The 22,720-nt window shown below is 38.8% G+C and overlaps 1 protein-coding gene across 1 annotated transcript in view; it reads right to left on the bottom strand.

Annotated features, from left to right (window-relative positions):
- Positions 1-22,720, bottom strand: part of RPS6KA2 (ribosomal protein S6 kinase A2) — a gene marked incomplete at its 5' end in the record, with an annotated part of 79,561 nt that overhangs the window by 42,392 nt on the left and 14,449 nt on the right. The window contains 3 exon segments of the mRNA XM_026069998.1: positions 3,943-4,007; positions 12,550-12,638; positions 13,516-13,586. Of these exon segments, the coding sequence (XP_025925783.1) occupies positions 3,943-4,007; positions 12,550-12,638; positions 13,516-13,586 (225 nt within the window).

Genomic DNA, 22,720 nt, shown 5'->3' with positions numbered 1-22,720 from the left:
TTTAATAGAGGATCTACCTAATTTGTGTCACAATGGCTTACTAAATGCCTTAGAGCAGTAAGACTAATATTTGCAGAAACTGTCACGTATTTTTCACCCTGGGAAGCGAGGCTTTAGGACTTTGTTACTCGGTGACAATAGCAGTAAAAATGAGACTCTTTCAGAGATTAGCATCTGCCATAATTTAGTTGTGGCATAAATACTCTGTATCAGATTGACCATAGTTCATTTAGTGCTATTTACACAATAAAAGTTAAACCTAGAGTGACTGGAGACTTGTCCTGAAGAACTGCACCCTGGAACATGGCATAAAGCAGTTGAATCCACGAGGCAGAAAGTGATGGGAGGAGGATGTTCGTCCTCTGGCCACGCTTGTGTTTTCCAGGATTGCATCTATTGCTTTTACATGCAATGGTCATATGTTATCAGCACTGCTGTGCTTGCCATGAGCATCTGCAGCATCATAACAGGGCTGTTTTACACTGTGTGTGTTGTTTCCACTGTGCGAGCTGCCTTCATCTGAACCAGACACTGTCTTGTTGTGTCTGTTTTAAGACAGTGAAAGATGGGAAACAAGTGGGACACGGACGGCTCCAACAGGTAGACACTTGCTTCAGTGATAAAGGGAATAACCAGTCCTTAATCCAAAACCCAGGAGAACAGCTTTGACAGTACTGTGAAATGAAGGTCTGATTTATACATTTCTTTCTGTGATTCTAATGAATGTTGCTGTGATATTCAGACATCATACACAACTTGGAAAGAAGCAGCTAACTCTCATTTCTATTTTGAAACTTTTTCTAAACTGAGATGAAGCAAACCAGTGGTTCGTTCCCTGGTTATCATGCCATTCCAACAGTAGGAAAAAGTTTGCTTAACAAATGGCCTGTTTTGCACTGGGTTTCTAGAAGACACTAACCCATTCTGATCCATGGCAATATGTGGGCTCTTGATGGAGGATGATTTTACAACAGTCCCTTAAAGTTTCTATGCTGTCAGTTGCAACAGTCCTGTCTATCATAGCTGCCAAGGTAGCTTAGAAGCACTCCAAGAGAGCTTACCTCTTGCCCACTGACAGCTTTATATATTATGGTATATAATATAACAACATTCACGTYCTGCCTCATCACTATTGTTGTTTGCTGACTGCCTGCAAATTGATGCAAGACATACTTGGCGGAAGAACAAAATGTGAGGGCACCCAGGACTCTTTCCCTGCAACAATACAGAGATCAGCACTAAACATCTGCGGCTGAGCCATTTCTGTTCTCTGACTCTGCTCTATTTCTGTCCATGGAGAAGTTGTTAACTGTTGGCTGGATCGTCATAATAAGGCAAAGTCCTGGCTTCAGCTCCAGCCGAGGCTGGCTCACATCGCTCTGAAATGCATACAATACTGCTTCTGTAACTATGCAGGCCTTTCCAAGATCTCCACGAGTGATAGTAAAATAAGGATTAAATGAACAAATATATTAAAAAGATGATAATTGATGTGTGTAATAATGACACATTTGTCTCCAAGAGAGTGCAATAAGCACAAATTACATTGGATTAAAATGGATCTTTACAGCTCTATTCTACAGCAAAGTTACAGGGCTACATGAGACATCAAAGGGCCATTAATTCTGCCTCCCTCTCTGGCTCCAAGACATGTTCAAATATACCTAGCCCATTCTTGGTAGACATTTCCCCAACCTATCTGTAAAAACTTGTTCAAATGATGGTGGACTATACAGTCTCCCTAGGACAGGCATAAAGTTACTCCTTAAAGAACTAAGCTTGAGGCAATCACCAAGTATCGTGAGGCAAGGTGTTCACGAGAGGTCTCACAGACCAGAATGGACCTTGCTGAACACTTTTCCAAGATGCAGAGCCTTATTTCTCTGTGATGAGTTACTGAGCTGCTCCACTAGCAAATGAAGAAGGAGAAACCCTGTCACTCTGTCAACATCCCCAATTACATTAAGATGTAGGCATCTAACCTGCATTTATTTTGATTGCAAAGCTGAGGATTACAGAGATATCAGAGGGACACAGACAATAAGAAGAATACCCCTTCTTCTGGAGTCTCTACTTTTTTTCAAATGTCTATAGGGCTGATGCTACCTCCCACTTAATGTTTTCATAAATGGAAAATCCTTACACAGAATCTTACAATTAGTAAGAAGCAGATGAGGAAAGATAATCTGGACTCCAGAATGTATATAATGGGACTAGAAATCAGCTGGGCTGTAAAGGAAAATCTCAGACTCAACTTTTATTTATCATCCTGTAACATGCTTCTGAGTCATGCCAATTCTTCCAACATTAAATCCAAAGTAGATTCATGATTTTTTCCAAAATAAATGATTCTGTGGGCCTTTTAAAAGCCCCTTGGGTGCCAAAAAATGTGGTTTCACAGAGGAATCAGCTTTACTGTAAAGCCCTAGGCAACGGTTTGAGAATGGCCATGTCACATACAATCATAATGTTTTACCAGAATTTACAGTAAGAACTGCATTTATGTGACCTGTTATATTAACATTTGTCTGTGAATTCAGATCAAATATTAAAGAGACATAATACCATAACATAGGTCAGATAAAACTGGACTAGAAAATTATAAAGGATCTGGCAAACAGAAGCTCTGATGTGCTGGCAGATGCCCAGATCAAGAACGAAAAATATTTGCCTCCAGGTTTGTCTAAAAATATGTTGATGTGAACAAAGCCGATACTGAAAATGTGAGRAGGTTTAACCTGTTGCAAGTTTGAATCAAACAGTTAGCTAATCTCTATGGCCAGCTTTATGAGCTGTAACTGATAGCAATAAAATAAATCCTTGTTTACCATTTTACAAATCATGTCAGACACATCTTATTTGAACCATTTTACATTTGATGAAATGTTTGCTCCTCCAATTTTGAATGCTGATGTTAAATTAATGAGTCACCTCAATAAAACACTAGCCACTCATAAGAGAAATTGCTATTTCCTGTTCTGTCTGTCTGGCTTGTATACTCAGTGATATAAAATCACTGTTCTGAAAATTCATCTACGTTATGCTTTTCTGTAGCATGCATCACAAAATAATGGAAGGGCCAGATCCTGGCCTATGCTCACTTAGGGCCAAAAGTGACAAGAAAGGGTCAATAAAGCTACCTTATTGGAGGATTTATGATTCTTATGACATAAAGTAGCACAACCTGCTGTACAGCCTGCTACACCAGTTCTGCAAATAGCCACCCTGGTCCAGGAGCAGCACACTGGGTTTAGAAAAAGGGTGCGCCTAGAGGTCTTGGAGCGTCTTGGAGCTATTGCCAGCAGCTATGTATAAGACAGGACCTGGGGCTAGAGAAAAGGATTCCTGGGAGTCCCTGACCTCAAAAGCACAGATCTAGCATTTAACCTAGCTTGCCAGACCCAGTGAGAAGGGACAAGTATTTTAATATGGAATATAAAAGCAGAAAGATAGAGGGACCCAGAGTATCAGACTGCTTCCCTCTGGAGCATCTATTTCAAACCCAGTCCTTCAGCTCGGCTTTCTTCTGCAATTGAAATATTACAGGAATTCTTTTGTTTAAAGCTGCCTATTTTCACTTTGAACCAGCTCCCACAATCAATACGTCATGTTTATTAGAGTTGAATGCAGAAATTATTCTATGAAACACTGCAAATAGCCTCAGGCAGTACTGTGATAAACCAGACCATTAGACAAAACAGAAACAAGGAGTTAGAAAAAAACGACAATGATGAAAGCAGCTTTCTATTTCTTTCATTTACAGGTATGTTGATAAACATACATATGTATGCAAGAGACACAGGCACCCATTAAAAGGCTCTAGCTCCTGAGTTCTCTATATTAGAGTTCACTTAATCTTTTTTCTTTTTTAAGCACGGCAGCTAGTCTTCAAAAATTTAGCAAAGATAATTTAAAATAAAATAATAATGCAGCTCCACTTACATTCCAGTCTATGGTAACAAAGAAAGGGTGACGTTTAATTTCTTCAACTCCATCGAATCCAGCACCTGACAAGAGAATGAAAGAATCAAAATAAAGGCATGCTTAGAAAAGAGTGCTTCATGACATCTCTTCTCCAAACTTATTCCCTCATCCCTTCTTTTTTTCTGACAAAGCCAAAGTCACCATCTAAATATTTCTTCTAGTCAAAAAACCTTGAACAGTACAATTGCCATAACTGTATAAACTACCAGAAATATAGAAAATTGCACTTCATTAATGAAAATGTAATGGCTGAGGGTTTTTTTTTAAAATGAGGCTTGTGCCAAATCTGACTAGCTGCTCTCTTCAGGCTTCAGGCGAGACATAGGATCCAGCTGCAGCAGAGTGCATGCGCCAGAGAGGCTAGGAGCAACTGGAAGACTTCCTGATCCTCCGGCAGGTTCTTGCCGCTTCCTGCCACTAACCACAGATCTTCTATTGGTAGCTGACTTTGAAATCTTTTTAATCCCCCATTCTCCAGGAGCAGGAAAAACTGCACTACAAATAAGTTTAGACTCAAAATATCAAAAGGTTCTAAATGATTTGAGGAACTTGGGGTTTGGGTTCCCTCTTTTCAAATACCATCTTCAAATTTTTATTAGTATCAAAACCATCACTGTCAGTGGTACCTTTCCTTCACTGATAATACTGTTAAATTTCTTTTACAGTATTGTATAAGAAATTTAGTGAAACACCTTTGCGATCTAGTAATGAATCTAATTCTTTTATTACTTTTGCCTTATGTCTTCATTTAAGATTGCCTTTTTTATTCCTTTCAGCTAGTTGAATTTATTTGCTTCAGTGCCATCACAGAAACCAACAGGTGTTCAGTAATAATTAAACAACTGTCAGAGATGACTTAGTGTGCCATGTTTTTAGTTGATTTGCCTTTATTAATAGCACCTTTCATTTTTCCATAGGAGAAATAACACCTGGAGGCAAAGGCTTTGCACTGCAATTTTGGAGACAGTTCCTGAAAGGTGCTCAGCACCTTCATTGCAAGGAGGCTGAGCATCCTTGATTCCCAAAGGACTCAGGATTAACAAGCACCTTGCAAAAGGCACTCAGCACTGCAGAGGACTGAACTTTTTATATGCAGTATTTGTACTTCCTGAAGATCAACACTGCAAGCAGTTTTAAAAATTGTCAAATCCAGTTTTTATAAAATGTGACATCTGCTTTCCCTGTGTACAAGACATTACTGATGTTTGTCAAAATGCACTGATCAGGAATGGCTTCCTACAGCCTGCTTAACATTTACTGATGAATAGATACGAAAAACAAGCACTTTGTGAACATAACATGCAGGGCTGTCTGTCAGGCCTGCTGGATAATAATTCAGAAGAAATGTTCTTCTGATGACTTCCCCATCCTGGTAATCTTCTAGTATAGACAAATGTAAGTGATGCACATGAGGCCAAACCCTCCTAGCCTGGCCTACCGAATTATGTGCTTTGAGCTGACCATCCCCCCTCAGGAGTGAGGTCTGTGGGTTATGATAGACAGTTCTATGAAAACATAACAGGAAATCAAATCTCAAGAGTATAGAGGACAAAATGGAGAACATCACTATATCACTTTAAAAGTCTGTGGTACATCTCTAGCTTGAGTAGTGAATGCAGTTGATTTCCTTATCTTGAAAAGGGTATATTAAAGTTGGAGAAATCATAGAAAGGCAACAAGGAAAGGTATGGAATGACTTCCATATGAGGAACGACTGAGTAGGCTGGGACTTTTCAACCTGGAAACAGATGATTGACAGGGTATATGATGTAGCTTTACAAAATTGTGATTGTTCAGAATGGGTGGGTAGGGATTAGCTGTTCCACATCTTTTCCACTAGAAGAACATTGCTCATTAAATGATCGCAGTAGGAATCAGCTTCAGAACCATCTAGATATGTTTCTCCATGCAACAGATAGCTGTGTGACATGTAGAATTCCTTGCAAAAAGATGACGTGGATGCAAAACATTTACATGAGTTCAAGGGGAGACTGGACAAGTATGTGGAAAAGAAATCTGTTGAAGATTATCTGAAACACAAACCATAAAAGGTTCAGGAAACCCCTTGAGCGTAAAGCAGCTGGAGACTGGGAGAGAATTTGGGTGAAGTATCACATGTGCTTGCTCTTCTCGCTCTTCCCCCTTGGCAGCTGCTCATGGTCACAGGGTACTGAACTAGGTAGACCTGTGGCCTAAACTTGTACTTATGATCATGGAATTTGATGCCAGGAATAAAAAATACTAAGACTTGGATAGTAATAAACCTTGTTCTGTGTCTTCCTTAGCATGACTTTTCCAAGCACAGTCTAAAATCCTTACTAAATACTCATGGCAGGCTCATTCTGATTTTAGCAATGCCAACAGAGACATCAAACCAACATAATTACTCTGAAAAGAATTACATTAAATAACTCTTTAGAGAAGAAATATCTGTGATGGATATGTCTTGTGTTCAGTGGTGGTGACTGGAAACTTTGTAATGTGCAATAGTTGTTCTTTACTACATAAGGATGAACCATACCACCAAACTGATTTCAAAAGGACAAAGATAAAGGCTTCAGGCATTGTAAATTACTGGTAGCGTTCCCTAGGCTGAGCATAACTGTTGATGCCTTTTTTCAATTAAAAAACCAGAATTCAGTACTAATGAAAAAGCTCACCCCTAGATACTTCTATTAGTGGAGGATTGCAGTGTGCAGTGTAGCATGCGGTTGACATGAACCGCATGTCTGAAAAAAGAGCATTTCCCACTTGGGGCCACCTCAGAGCTCTGGCATAGAAAGAATATGTTGTTAGGAATGCCATGGCTTGACTCCATCTCTGGTTAGCTTAACATACTAAAGACATTTAGGATGGTAATAGTCTAATTTTGCAAAGAGTGAAGGACTTCTGATACACAGCAGCTGGTTTTGCACCACGGAGAAGATTCAGTGCTTTCTGCAGGTTTTCTTCCCTGCTCTTCTCCACTGTGAGACCTACCGGCGCAGCCCACAGCTCCTTCTCTGCCCGTGTGCCCTGGATCCAGGCAGCAGCACCTGGCCTCGACTCCTCCTGAAGTGGAGGAGGGACATGGCCCCAGTGGGTGTTCGAGGACAGCTCTGTGACATGGCCAGAGGGGTGACCCTGACCTAGCTGCTGAAGTCAAAGGGGGAAGTTAGAGACCGGTTTTAATGGTAAAGTTTCTCCGGATTAGCTCAGCACATTTCAGCCATTTATCTACCATCCATAAATCTACAGTGGTACTGGAAAGAGATGTACTTTCATGGAGGAAACAGAAGCACAAAAGGGGTCACAACTGGCATGCCTTATTTCACGGGGACTGACAGATCTTGGAAAAAAGATGAGAATTTAGTAGACTGCAAAAGTGCAGCACATGTTGGCACACCACAAGACAAACTTTCCATCTTCCTCTAGGTTTCTAGAGTTTTTTTAACTGTACTTTTACTTCAATTTTGTAATCAAACCTATCTTTAAAGAAGAATCTGTACAATCAGAACCTACTGGCTGCAAGGATTTCTACATGGCATATAGTCCCATGAGGATCCAAGAGAAACAGATGATAAATAATGCTTTAGATCAAATTGCTAGTTTAAACACATTATAGAGTGCAAGGATCTATATAAAAGCAACCTCATGTTAATAAGTGAGAACTTGATTACTGAAGATTGTTTTATGCCTGTAATAAAAGTGCCTGCAAGCAGTAACAGTAAAATGTTTTATTTGTAATTATTTTTGATTACTGAATCATTATGGACAATGTGAGCCTTGAAAAGGACCAAGGAGAAAAAGGGAGCCACACCAATTTTAAAAATTGATTATTTGGGAATTCAAAATGGGTAGAAAGAGTTTCCAGTTTTTTTGTTTAAGAGAATAAAATTATAGTGTCTCCGCAGCCTCAGAATCTTTTTAGTGGGCCAGACATTTTATAATTCATTCCCAAGGTTTACAAGAAAATGCACAGCCACTCTGATAAAGGAGAAACTTGTTTTTTCAAACCCATCATCACTTCATAAAACAGAAAAATAAAGTTTTCTATGTGTCAAAGCAGAACACATCTTCTCTGAGAGCACGCAATTATGGAAAGAATAACTACTTCTTCCACTTTTACTCAGAATCCGCTGGAATATCCTTTTACTTTATCCTTTCTTGTCCAAAATTCTTAGTTATATGGTTTCTGTACCTTTATACTGCTCAGCAGTGTAAGGAGTTCCTGAAACCTTTTAGTTCATCTACCTACCTGAATAGATGCAGGTCTTGGTGTAAATGAAAATTAGATCCTTTTGTTGCCTAAGTTACTGGCAATGTGATAAACCAACATTGTTCACTGTGCTATTTCCTTTCCAAAATGTTTACTCCTTGTTTGCCTGGGTATTCCAATTAATCTATTTTAAGAATTTAAAATTATGCTTGTCCATAATCTGTAATTTGTTGTATTTAATCAGAGCAATACTATCACACTATAGTCCGCATAGTACTGCAGACTATTTGTACAGCAGAGTATATAGATCATACTATGCTTGATTCAGAAAAGGTTAGACAGTATCCATAACAAGGGATGTCAAAGAAAGGAAGACCTTCCATTTATAAAACATTTGTTATAAAGCACTAATATTTTAGTAGGCACCAGACTTAAACGTAGAAACAGATAAACTGGGTTACTAAATTCCTTCTCTGCTTCTTCTGAGTATCTTGCTCCAGTATATATCCAGTATCTTCTGAGTATCTAGCATTTTTCTACATTCATAGTCCAAAGCTTCAAAACAATGCTTCAAAACAAATTTTTAAAATAGATATTCAACCTTTACCTCTATTTATTAAAATATCATAATCAAATGGCAAAAACAAAATGGTAGTCTGAATAAAGTGATTTTTTAAGACCAGTATCTTTCTACTTGCCAGAGTTAGAAACACTCTGGGAATAAATACAAACACTTTCCAGATTCACAGAATTCTGAAACAATGACTGAAAACAAGTGTTTGATCCATAATATCGTTGCCACTTTATTTTAGCTCACTTCATTAATTTTCCAAAGATTTTTCAAAACAGGATGCCTAAACCTTCTTTTCTTTTAACTTCAGACTATGATTCTTTTCCCAGAAAAAGCTAAAATCTACAAAGCTAAAGCGGTCCTTTTAGGTACTGACTTCTGTGTGGTATTTAGACCAACCATTTAAGTATTTCTTTTTTCATTACCCACAAGTCTGTTTTCATTACCCTTCATGCTGATTCTCAAGACAACTTTCACAAGCTCTCTACTGCTATCCCTGAAATGTTAACATCTACTTTTCTGTTATGCTTTTAGGTTCTTCTTCTTGGATGTTCATATTATAATTAATCTCTTCCTTTCTGCCAGTCTTTGCAGTATTTCAACAAACCTCAGGTTTAAAACCTTCAACCTCAGCAGTTCCCCATTATTAAAATGGAGACAATACGGTAACCTGAATTGTCACAGCTGCTTTCTAAAATTAAGCAACTCAATCCCTGTTCTAGTAACTAACTTTTTTTTTAATGATCAGTATCCAGAAACTCTCACTGACTTCGCTGAAGCCCCCTTTTGCACGGGTAACAGCTTGTGGGAAGCCATAAAATGAGCAGAGCAAGAGCAAGAGCAAGAGACTGAGTAAGGGAGGAAACAGAAGAAGGGAATAGAGAGGGGAGATGTGGAAACATTTATATTTGCTGCAGCATTCTCCTGAACTTTGATTAAATCCAGAAATCCCAAGACTCTAATTTTCTCTAATGTCAAGCAAATTGCTTGAGAAAATGTGTTTTTGCACTATCACCTCTGTGGAGTATTAGGCTTTAAGCGCTGCCGTTAGATCAAGAGGTAAAACCCAGCAGAACACCTTCCTTCTGCCATGCAGCTTGCCCTGCCTGTGCAACACGCTCCTCTCCTCTGATGGCGCTCCCCCGGGCTGCGCGGGGGCTCTGCGGGCATTTGGGGGCTACAGCCTGGTCTGTGGTGTCCCCTGGGAGGAGAGGGGTCACAGCTCATGCTGAGGGATTGCTTCCCCTCCCGCTCAGCCCCCGCAGGCAGTGGGAGCCACCACTTTGCAGACGGCCGGGATGGCCCCTGTGCGAAGCAAGGGCTTTGGGCTCTGGCTGCACTCGAAACAGCCGCAGTGAGGGGCAGCCTGCTTCACGCTGTCTTCTTCCATAGGCTTGCTCAGAAAACCGCTGAGCCACTGTGTCTTACCTCTGCGTGAGGCAGTGGCTCCTGCTGCGTTGCTGCCGTCTCTCAGAAAACATCCGTTCACCTAAAACATCACAGTCTGCTGCTGCTCAGTATAAAAAGAAAGCGCTGGAATAGCATTTGGCCCACATCTTGCCTCACCTGAAGCAGTAGCCAGAGCTATCAGAACATTAAAGGGTCAAAGAGAAGCTCAAGGACACAGAGCAAAGCATCCATCTTCCACGCGGGTGTATGCACACACACGCGGACGTATTAGAAATTGCAGGATCCATTGCTCAGCCAGATGGTGATAGAAACGGGTTGTCAAGCGTTTTGCTATCAGCTGTCTGCCAGACCACTAATGCTGTGACTGCTGCACAGAGGATCAAAAGCAGTATGTAGCAGACTTTCAACAGTACCACCTCCAGCATTTGAGAAACTCCATGTGGGTACTGCAAGAGAAGGGGGAGAAATTTCTCTTGCACTTCTTGCTCTTTCCACATCTTAGGACGAATTATTTCCTGATTTAGCTTTTTACTTCTAACCTTACCTTTCCAATCTGAAATAATGCTACAAGCATAAACAGTTGCAAGAGATAACAGCAAATTGCTTTTCACAAGTCTCAATACTGAACCAATCTATGCTATTCCCTAAAAGAAAAGTCATTTATGAGCTGCCAAAATTTCCACGTATGACTGTCAGTCAAACACGTATTTAAATAGGACCAATCAGTTCACTTCTTATGATACAGTTTACAGAATTCAAGGATTCTGTTCCTTCTCCTAAGGTCATTTTTTACAGCTCCTTTTAGCTTCTAAAGCAATGTATGCCCACCTCAGAGCACTGACACAGCAAAGCATGTCCAGCAATCATATAAGATGTTGATAGCAGAAGAATTATCTTAATGATTGGTTGTGGCAGATGCATAATAAATCACTTGTTCCTTCAAAAATAGATGATTATTCCAATAGGAAATCATTTTTATTCTGGACTGGTATGTTTACACAAGGGAATAAATTTGTTCCAACACTATCAGGCAAACATGGCTCTCCTCTTGTGAGGCATTTGAATTCTGAATCTTCAGAAGTTCTTCCAGTTTTTCAGATTTGTCCAGTACACCCCATACATCTTATTATTAGCTTTGTAAAACATCACACTAGACCTGGATCAAAACTAGAGTGGCTATATGCTGTGTCACCACAGGCACAGGGCCTGGGCTGCTAGAGCTAGCAAATGCAAAGTCATGATGTGTACCTACATCGTACTGCAGTCTCAGGGATGGAGTGCATTTGTTTTGGACGTGGCAACAGATGAACAGACATTTAAAAATTCTAAGGATATTTAGAAATAGTAAGACATGAATGAGTAGAGGATAGCAGTAATGAAAGGGTACAGATAGTTGGTACATTTGAGGGTAAAAACAAACAAAAAAACCCAACACGGGTACAAAGGAAAAGGAAACCAAGAGAAGTATAAAATGTGTATTTTGGAGTTATTCCCTTCTGCCATCTCGGTTTGTCCCTTTCCTTTAGAAACCAATTCTTCCCTTCTTCACCAAAACACAGCAGAATATTAGAGAGCTGAGGGAAAAAACCCTTCAATCTTTTTCACAGAACTAGATAAGATTTTTAAATGAAAAACAATACAGTGTTATTATCTTGATATCATTCACTTGATATGACTAGTCTTATTTTTCCATGTAAAAACTGAAGACTAAATTATCAATGAAAATTATGCACCAGGCATAGTCCCTGACTTTGCCAAAGGCAATGAATTTTTAATAAAACTACTGAACAACGGTAGAGATACCATATATGATACAATATCCATGATCCAATACATCTGTTCAGTTAATTACATTTAAATAGAATCATTAATGAAGGGTGAAAACACCCTTCATAAGAGAGCAGATAATGCATTTAGAGTAACAAAGAAGAATGCCTATTAAAATGTTCCCGGTAAACCAAATGAGACAGCATAGGAATGTACTAAGAAATGGAGAGTACACAATGAACTCTACTCCCTTTCTCTGCCCACCTCAGATTTAGAGCTAAGTTATACAGAATTAAAAAGATACCTGTCTTCTCTGCTCTCTATATTACCATATGCAGGGGTTGTCTTACACCCTTTGTAAATGCTAGTGGTTTACTCTCCCTCTTCACTGAAAAAATTAAATAGAAGCTAATATCATGCTTTGGATTCCAGTGGTTTGCCTGTGCTCCTTGCTATTCTCTCTAGTAATGCTCCAGATTTACTGCACTATGGGAAGGAATGCAAAATGCATTTATAATGACAAGGATAACTACCAGTGAAGATAAACTGAGAGAAATGATCACCACCTTACAAGCCAGAGCACAAATAACAAATGCACAGGTCAAATGCACACTCATACCTAATCTGTTGGATGGGTTCCTTTTGAAGAGGGCTCGCAGCAGACTCTGGGCTTCTATGCTCAAGAACTGTGGCATTCCCAGCTTGGCTCTGAAAGAACACAACACTTGAAAAGAAAATAGATTTTTCAAAATTTTTCTCCATTGCACTGTGGTTTAGAAAGTGGAATTGTAGTAATTGAGACAGGCAAACACACACGTTTGGTCACCAAAGGCATGGCTACGTAAATATATTACAAACTGAGGGCCTGATCTTGTTCTGTTAAAGTTAAAGAAAGTTTTACCACTGGTTTCACCAGACGTAGAAGTAGATCTAATGCATCTCATGAGACCTTGTGAATAGATTGCAAAAGATTTACTCAAAGAGGCCATTTTCCTATGCAAACTTTTTCAGCTTTTTAGTTTGCTGGAATAAATTTGGGAATCAAGAGAAATTTAAACACACAAACAAAACTTCAAGAAAATAATGATAATTAACCATGTATCAATTAAAAGGAATGAAACTCTTCCCTTGGTGATTCTCTATTTCAGAGAAAAAACGTGATATTAAGCAAGGATCAGTCTCAAATCCTGAAACACTTATGCATGCACTGAATATTAAATGAATGGGAAATGTGAAAAGGAAGGGTTTTGAAACTCTGGAAACAACAAAACATAAGCTGTCCTGCACAAATTTGACTGTTCCCACTTGTGTGTATATAATGACAGTCTTTTATTAAGGACAGGAAGATACATTTCTTCCGCAAGGCTCTCTCAGTATTTCACTTCCTGCTATTTATTCTGAAGGCCAGTTTAGATCCACATGCAGGGGATTAGCTGTGCATGCCCTACCACATTCATGCCTTACACAGCTTTGAAAAACTCATTATGCACATTATTATTTTCAACCCTTCATATATCTAGGACCCATAGCCTGCCCCACGGGTACAGTTAACTAACAGAAAAACGAAATAGATTTCACTACTCACTTGAGAATGAGAGCCATTGTCTCCTTTCTGTCTTTTCCCTGGAACGGTAATGATCCTGTCAGCATCTCAAACTGTCACATAACAACAAAATGGTAAATCAACTAAGTGTTGAGATAGTCTGCACAGCTGACAAGACACTCCACACATCTTCTATTTATTTCAAACACAGTTGAACACTTCAGGAATAGAAATTGCCCCAAAAGCAGTAGTTTAGAAAAAAAAAGGATAGTGCAAATCTGTATTTTGCAGAACATCAAGGACCAACATGACAGTTTAGTTCGAGAGTCTTGTTACAAACTGTTTACACTGATACTTGGCAATAAGTTTTGGTATGTTTGGGGAGAAGCATTATATATAGTTGCCTTGTTCTTGTTCTTGCTCTTTCTCCAGAGCCTGCTTTATGGCCAATGCTGGAGACAGGCTATTTGGCCAGATGGACCCTTAGTCTGAAACGGTATAGTTGCCCTTCGGAGTTTGAGCTGTGGTGCAAGGAAAATGGGTTTGCCATGCCATTCCCCATCTTTCAGTCTGGGTCCAACTGCCTTCACTTGCTGTATATTTGCACCAGAGACGCCACTGCTACACTTTGCAGGAGGAACATGCCTAACCCCCACATTCTCAAGGCATTTGAGTGTGCTTTTTACTTTCCCGTTTTGGTTCCCCTGGCTGTACTCGCACTGAATTTTGCAAGTGTCAGGCTTAAGTGCACCCAAATGTCAAAAAACAAAACTCACAATCATTATCAATTATTTGCCTAACTCACACCTGAAAACATCAATCATTTATGGCTTCTTTGAAACAGAGCAATGCTTTCAGTGAATCTGACAGGAATTTCACATTTGTAATAAAAAAATTCAGCTAAGGAAGCCTGCCTTGTAGGGATTCAATACCAGGGCTTTCACACAGCTCCAGCCACAACATTTCACAAAGGTATCAGCGGACGCTGATACCTCTGACTAAGGGCTGATGAAGGCTATGTATCAGCAAACAAAACCAAACCAAGAACACAATTTAGCCCTGCCATAAAGGAGGACAATGTCCACTGACGGATAAAGCAAATTGTTATTTGTTTATGTCTGAGTCAGACTTTGGATCCTTTCTACTACAATAGCTACCTACTGATTAATATTCATTGCCATAATACCTATTAAGGCAGGACAGACTCTCTCACCCTTTTGTAGTTTTGGTACCTTATCACACAAGTAGTTTCACGGCTCTCAGGAAGCACCTTTGTGCAAAACCAATCCTTTCATCAATAAAATCTCTGACAAACTGACCCACAGCTCAACTCTTCCCTTTTTCTAGTTTAAATATAGCCATACTATTCCTAAGTACTTCATAATTAAACACAACTTCACCTTCTACCCACATTTTTGTTTAATCTATACATCTTTAAAAGTATTTTGGAAAGTTAGGGATACAGTCTTTACCACAAAATGGGGAAACTGAGACAAACAGAAGTGAAGGAAATGAGGGACCACTGAACAAATAACTAACAAGAACAGTAGCTGAACTTGTTTTCTGACTTTTTTCTAGAAGCTGCCCGACTAGCATATCCTTTTATCAGTGCTGACAAAAGTGACAAGATTTTGAATAATCTGATCCTAGCTGGCATTATTCACTTAAGAATAATCACGGTATAGCTAACATTTGACATGCTTTAATTCAAAACAAATCAGTATTAGACATTAAATTTAATTTTAACATTTAATGTATTCCTGTAATATTCAAATTTGGAATCTAAAGGACACAAAAGAGRAAACAAATACAGATTCTGAGGAATGGCTGTGCTGTATCTGTTCTGGAGGATACAAGTTTTTTTAATGTAAAAGAAAACTTCACTTTTTTTTTTAAATCTTATATTGAAAGAAATTGCTACTTTTTTTGCCTTGAAGTTTAAGAAAAGCAAAACTTAAAATGCCAGTGCTTCCCAGGAGCAATTTACTGTGTACGATTACTTCARTGGAAGGCTTGAACTTCTACAACAATTTCGGCACACCAAGGAACAGCTTTTTGTGATGATCATTTCTTTCAGGAATTCATACACACAGCAGGCATATAATGGCACATCATAATGGAAGATGAAGAAAAACACTCAAACAAAGTGGATTTCCAATGAAATCACAGCATTTCTTAAAACTAAAACTTTGTGCAAAATGCCCTCTGTCTTGGTCCATTTCTCCAGGGCATCACAATAAAAGCTAAACTGGATATTTTTCTCAATGATATGTTCTGATCTTTTACAAACATTTCATTAAATGTTAGCTAGCTTAGTCTTTTCTTTTAGGTTTCACTACTAAACCTGCAGTTGTTGAAGCTATTTAAACATTGCTGCTTGAAGTGAAACCCCTTTATCTTTATAGAATTAAAATTAAGTTAAATCCAAAAGTAATAGTTTAGCAGATATATTGTAACACACCTCATTTCAAATCTGATGTTCCAAAGTAGTGACCTCAGCATGAAGTTTTATAATGCAAACTAAAATAATAGTAATAAGCCAAAAATCACCTTCTAAACCAAAACATGATTTATTTGGCAGTCTCCTTAGCCCAGTAACTCAGAAAGTCACACCAAGGAACCAACTTGCCAAGTTATGGGAGGGCTTGTCTCACTTTGAAAATCAGCAAATTCAACTAATTTCAGAAGGAGCTGCATCAAACTTGTACTTAATACTACTCCTAGATGGGATGAATTGTCTTTGACAGGGCCCCCTCTCTCTCTCCATAGCTAGGTAAGAGGAATCTAGAAAACCAGTTAAAGCTATTTAAATAGCCACAATTAGGTGGAATTAATGTCACCTTAAAATAAAAGGAGAAAAACTTATCAATTGCTGCTGTGCTCGATCACAGTACTGAAGCCGCCCGGTTTTCCTGCTCGGGCGGAGTGAGCTGCTAGAAATGTCACTGCTGACAGCCACGAGAAACAGCTTTTCTGGAAACTGAGAATCTGAATGCTTGTCTCACATTTGAATTTAGAAAGGCTCAGGCTCACTGAAGATTAAAAAAATCACAAGCCCTTGTGAACTGAAAAAGTCTCTTACAGTTCCACCTTTAGCAATCACACTGATCAGAAAAAAAACATACAAACAAACCAAAAACCCCTATAACCTTGAAACTGTTATCCTAGTTTTGTGAGGAGGGCAGAGGACAGGCTTAGAAGGCTGGTAACTAATTGACTATAATTAACTGAAAAATTAATCTGAATTATTAAATTTTCTCAATCTACTAAAACACCTAGGAGAAAAAAGAAAAAAATACTTAAAAATATGTCTATGGCTGACAAATGTAAACAAGATTTGGAAGGTGTAAATTCCTATTTGGGCTAGGAAAGTCAAGAGAACAGTTGTCTTGTAGAGCTACTCTTTTATAAAGAAAATGAAGGGAGTAGAATTTTTAAAGCTGCCTAAATGACATAGGAGCTTTAGTCCCATTTCAAAATTACTCTGGCCAGTAAGAGTTTAAGTCCCAATAAAAGCGTTCAAATATACTGGAGATGAGGGGCAGAGAAAGTTTCTTCCCTAGGCAGTAAGAAAAGTGCTATGTATTGTACTGAACCCTCCTCATGATTTCTAAAGTTTACTTTATGTTCAGGTAAAATTCCTAATGTTCATTTATATTGGCTCATGTTATTTTGTTGTTATTATAAACCTAGTTTAACAGCACTAAAAATGACTGCTATAGCTCATTTATTTTGGCAGAAATGGGCTTGATGCTACTGATGCAGGTGATACAGTTAAAAGCAACTGCTTGGTCAGCGACTATGTGGGAAGAAGATGATTGCGGTTTCCACCAAGCAGGATATCACTGAAAGATTTGTATAGGCATTATGTGTAGGAGGCCAAGCAACCCGAAGGCAAGAAATTTAGATGCAGTGTCCAGGAAGGCAGGCAGGCAGGCAGGAAGGAAAAAAGAAACAAGCTATAGGAGAGAGTAAGGTAAATGTCCATCCCATGGACTGCATGGAAAATTTACTATGCTGCTCTGATGGCTAGTGCTTTGTTACCACGTGTCTCCAATTGCAAATTGCAATTTCAAATTCAGAAGAAAGGCACTTAACATCAATATTTAAATCAAAATGAAGCTACAGTGAGTTAAGTGTACCAGAGCTTTTTGCTTCAATGAACTGAATGGAGCAGCAGCTGGAAGAAAGCACTAGTTTCTCTAATTGCAGTGCTGCTTCTATAATCGGTTAAAGAATAAAATAAACTGAAAAAAAACCCCACGGAAATTGAAACAGTTCATCTGATCAGTCAAAGCTACCTCACAACACCCTGCTTTGCTGTTTATTTATCAAAAAATCAAGAAGCTTGTTAAATCTAAACATGCAATCAGAACACTGCTGCTAACACCCTTTCATATAGATACAGTTGTGTGGGTCACAGCACATTGACTGAGAGCTGGGTCTAGGTGTGTAGAAACTTTGCAGTATTATTGGCTATGGGTTGTCATTAAAGCAGACCCTACAGTTTTGCTGTGAGACTAATTTTTCACCCCCTCCATCTGCACAAACCACCTGTTAGATTGTTTCTTGCCTACCAATTACTCACTTTTAGTATATTCTGGAGGACCACTTCTGTTAGCCTACACTTCAGAAGAACTTTGTCTCCCTACTACCTTGTCTCCCTTTCTATACCAATATATATAGCAGGAGAGGAAAATATTCTCTGTTCCAGTTCAGCTGCCTATTAATAGAAGCTCAGAGTAAGTTAGGTTGGAAGGGACCTCTGGAGGTCACCTTGTCCAACCCCTACTTAGGCCTCAACATAGTCTGCAGCGTTTCCTTTCTCCTGCTTTCAGAGGAATCTTCAATTTCAGCAGGGAAAACAGCAGCATTGGAGACCTCACTAAATACACATACATGGGAAGACCTTGGGAAAGAGGGCCACACTTCCTGCAGGAATGTATACAAGAAGGGACCCTGTTAGGTCATGGGTGAAGACAACAATCAAGAAAAAAATCCACAGCCTGGGGTAATGGCCACATGAATATTCCTAGCAGATGGAAGAAGAGCAGATTGTGCAAATTACTTCAGCCCAAGTTGGCTAAAGAATTGGGAGTCTAGGATAAAATACTGGGTTACAAAAGAAACTTGACACCACTCAGTTTTGGAGAGTAGAGACATACTTGTCAGAATGGCTGGGTTCCTCTCTCAATGCTTCCAGTGATTTTTCAGGTAGCTGGGAGCAAGTCAGCCACTCAGTTTTACCATTTATAAAATGCATTAAGTATTTATCATTGTATTTATCATTATTAGCTACGTGTAAAGCATAATGAATTAGTGTTTGTAATGGGCTTGAGTACCTTCACATAGTATAAATATAAAAAATACCGTTCACTAAGAAGACCATCTCTTGCACTGGGAATAAAACAGGAGCATTATGATGGGATTTTGTAAAAGAAGATAGTATTGCTTTGATGTTTAGTATGGATGTTTCCAGTGCCAGGACAGTTATGTTGAAGTGACAATTACTACAGAGCAGAATACTTTCTGTCTGGCTACCAAGAGGATATTTTCTTTTCTTGTGCAGACTTCACTTTACAACTTATGCATTCACTACATTGCTGACAAATACAAAGAGATTTCTTTTTATTTGGGACTTCCAACTGAGGCATAACACCCCTGCTTTCTCTAATTATAGTCCACTACCTGCCTATATGGCTCTCAAAGACATCCAGTATTTTTCCTGCAGTGAAAAGAGATACAACTTCCATGAGGTCTGTGACTCTGTAAATCAGCTGGTAAGATGAACTATGAAACCACTGTTTCAAGAGGCCTTTTAAGAGACCTATGCATGTTATATTAGCGCAGGCCAGTGTATCTGGGGTTCAGAGATGCCAGTGTGGGCATCAAAGCTCTTGCAGTGCAGCTGAAAAGTTATTAGCCATATCCACAGTTTTTCAACAATTTAAGTCAACTGCTTATTCATGCAGATTTCCTGATGCAAAGCTTCTCTAGAATACTACTAAAACAGAACAATGTCCTATCTAATATCTCAGATGCAATGAGTAAGATACAGGCAGAAAACAGAATGTGTCTAGTCATGAGAACCACACAAACTCCCCAGCACAAACTTTTAGTTGGGTCCAAACAGTTATTATCACTTACTAAATAAGAGGCAGGTACCGTCCTTCGTGGAATACTTGAAAAGGTGAATTTCAAGATTCAYATAATATAACTATACCAGTTGACACATGCCAGACTACTATGAAATGATTCAAACAAACTGAGCAGCAAACAAACAGAGCAGATAACATTTCTGTTTTTGTGGCCTGAATCAAAGACTTAGCTGGTGGTAAATGAAGTTTTACTACTGTTGATAGCAAAACTCACTGATTTTAGTAAGACCAGAATTTAATCTTGTCAGATAAGTTTGTTTTGATATTGATAATATTCACAACATGACATATTTGATGTTGCCTTCAAATATCATTCAATCTGATTCTAGACTGTGCCCCAGTCAATGTAGATTGACAACGTGCTGCTAGCAGTTTTCTAAGTCCTCTTTATATTATAGCATTAATCCCAGTTCACAGAATAGAACACACAAGAAAGCATTTATTTTTTGGTGGCTCTTTTRATGGCTAGGTTATGAGCAAGTTCATCATTAACTCTTTAATATGTTCCCTACTACAGGGAATGTATTTTCCCTCTATTAATCAAGATTTTAGATATGAAAATTATACTATCACATACATTTCCTTTCAAGCTATGCATATGCCACCAACTGGTATATTTTCTATGCATATTTCACATCATACTGGAAATTACTTAGAGAGAAATGCTAATAAGTCATTTGGATATCATTTATCTCTCTTCAGTTTTTCGGAACAGCATAAAACCCAGCAAACAGAACATATTAGTGACAGAAAACAAGGAGAGATGAGCAAAGGCAAAAGACAGCACCAGGAAATCCTCCTGCACTTTTAATGTATGGATATCCCCTTTTCCTGCTCCAATCAGTTAATTTTTAAAAAGGAAAAAAGGTTGAAGTGATTAAAGCTGTTTTTTTTTTTTCTAAGACGACTGGCAGCACTCGAAGGCTTAAAGCATCAACTTACAGTTGCAATGATTTTACTCTTTTTACCTCATCTCCTTTTGCATGGACTCTTATCTTTTCTAATTCTAATATGTTGAATCACTGGGGGATGGAATGGAAAAGAGAAAGTGGAGAAAAAAATGAAAGTCTAGCAAAACTTAACATATGCAAAAGATCAGGTGAGAGAAAAACAATCCACGTACCAATACACCAGCATTTCTTTTTAACTAGAGAAGGACAGTGAAAAGGAGCAGCTATCCTCCAAAACTGAGCATATAATAAAGTATTCAAAGGGTTGTGTATATTTATTATATGAGACATAATCCATTGATTTCACTGAATAAAGATAAGTGGTTTAGATGTGCTGAGCATCCACAAATGCATTCATGTCCATAGGAGATGAGGATGTTTTGCTGCTTTTAAGTTCAGGTTATAAATTACAGTAGTTAATGCTAGATTAACTGCTGTCAACCAGCTAGACCAATGAGGCAGACCCCCAAATAAAAATTTTTACTTGTTTTCACATTGCTTCCTACCCTTACTTTCTTTGGTGACACTGTCTACTTAGAATAAACAAAATTTAAACATACTTTATGTATTGTGGCACGTAGTGCAATATATAGCTACCTAAAATAGCTTGGATACGAGAAACAGCTGTGTCGGCACATCACTTTGTACATTAATTTCTGCTTCTGCTCTGGTTCTGCAGGGTGAAGTGCAACACTAGCCACAGCTACACTATTGTGGTACGCAGTTTGGATCATCCACGTGAAGCTAGCATGCACGTTTGTACGTGGCTGGGCACTCAGCGTTTGGACAGACCTGCAGCCTGCACACTTCAGGAGAGCGGTATCATCTTTGTTATCTGACCATATTGCTACATATTGCTACTAGAGTAATAAATGCATGGCATCTACACTCAAGAGACAATGCTCCACTTGATAAAATGACTCTGGGAGTAACTGCTTCAAAAACCTGCTGCTCTCTTATCGATTTTAAAGATAAATTATTCCTGTTAAAAACCAACTTCCCATTGAGCCTCCTCAGCAGCAGTGGCATGGCAGACTGGTGGGGCTGGAGGCAGTGGAAGGGCCCAAGTTAGCGCCCAAAGACTTAATTTTAGATGGCTGGTGTGAGGGCAGTTGAATACCTCTCTGAGAGCCTCTTCTGGCGCTGCATCTTAGTTCCAGATACTGAAGCACTCAGGAACATGTTATCAAATCCTTCTCATTAACCAATCAAGCTCCACTGTAGCTGGATTTTCCCCACAAAGCTCCTGCTGGAAAGTGTCTTCCAAGGCCTCACTTCTTTAGCAGTCACGAGCTTTCTTCTAATTTCCAGGCTAACTCTGTTTCATGATGAGTTTACTCCTGTCTGCTCCTGGGCCAACATTACTCTTAAGCTTAAATAGCTTCTTTCTCTCTGTAGTGTTTTTCCCTGTGATAGATTCATAGATGGTAGAGGTAGGTCTTGTATTAATGAATGTCTTCTTCAGTTAAGGAATAATTTCCCCTGCAACACTACATCAAATACTTTATTGCAATGSAGGCAGATGAGATCTCCTTCATGTACTTTGTTTAGAAAAAGGTGGTTATCTCATCAAGCAAAGTATCAGGTTAATCTAGCGCAACTGATCTTTGGTAAATTCATGTTTCTTATTAACTAATTTTGCACTGATTTCCATGTATAAAAAGTCAACTTGCATAACTTCTAAAATTTAAATTGTCTCAGAAATAGCTTGCAGGACTCTTAAAAGTTAAGCAATAGCAGGAAAAAACTTTGACTTTTGTACAGTCAATCCAGTGCAAAGACATGTAAGAAAAGATGAATCCTAACTATTTCTCTGTGCCAATTAACACATTTGTGTCTGCTTCTGCTGACTTCCTCCCTGTGAAGAACAATCATTTAAATGCTGTTTCACAATCCTCTTTTTAAAGCAGCTTCAAGATGTACTCAGGACAAAGCAAACATCCAAACGTAGTCATAATCAAGTAACAGCAAAATGGCAGAGAAGAAAGGAGGATACCTGGTGCCCATACATGCATGTTTTTCTCTCCCACAGGGAAAAAAAACAAAGGTTCTTGAATAACAGTCTCCCACTCCCTAAGAAGACTGACAGGAAATCTACTGTTGGATAGTTCAAAAACTACTGAATCTCATTAGTTAAAC

Source organism: Apteryx rowi, unplaced genomic scaffold (genome assembly GCF_003343035.1).
Source record: "Apteryx rowi isolate R43461 unplaced genomic scaffold, aptRow1 scaffold_300, whole genome shotgun sequence".
NCBI classification, from domain to species: Eukaryota; Metazoa; Chordata; class Aves; order Apterygiformes; family Apterygidae; genus Apteryx; species Apteryx rowi.
Note: the sequence above shows the minus strand (reverse complement) of the source record. Positions and strands in the feature narration are given on the sequence as shown.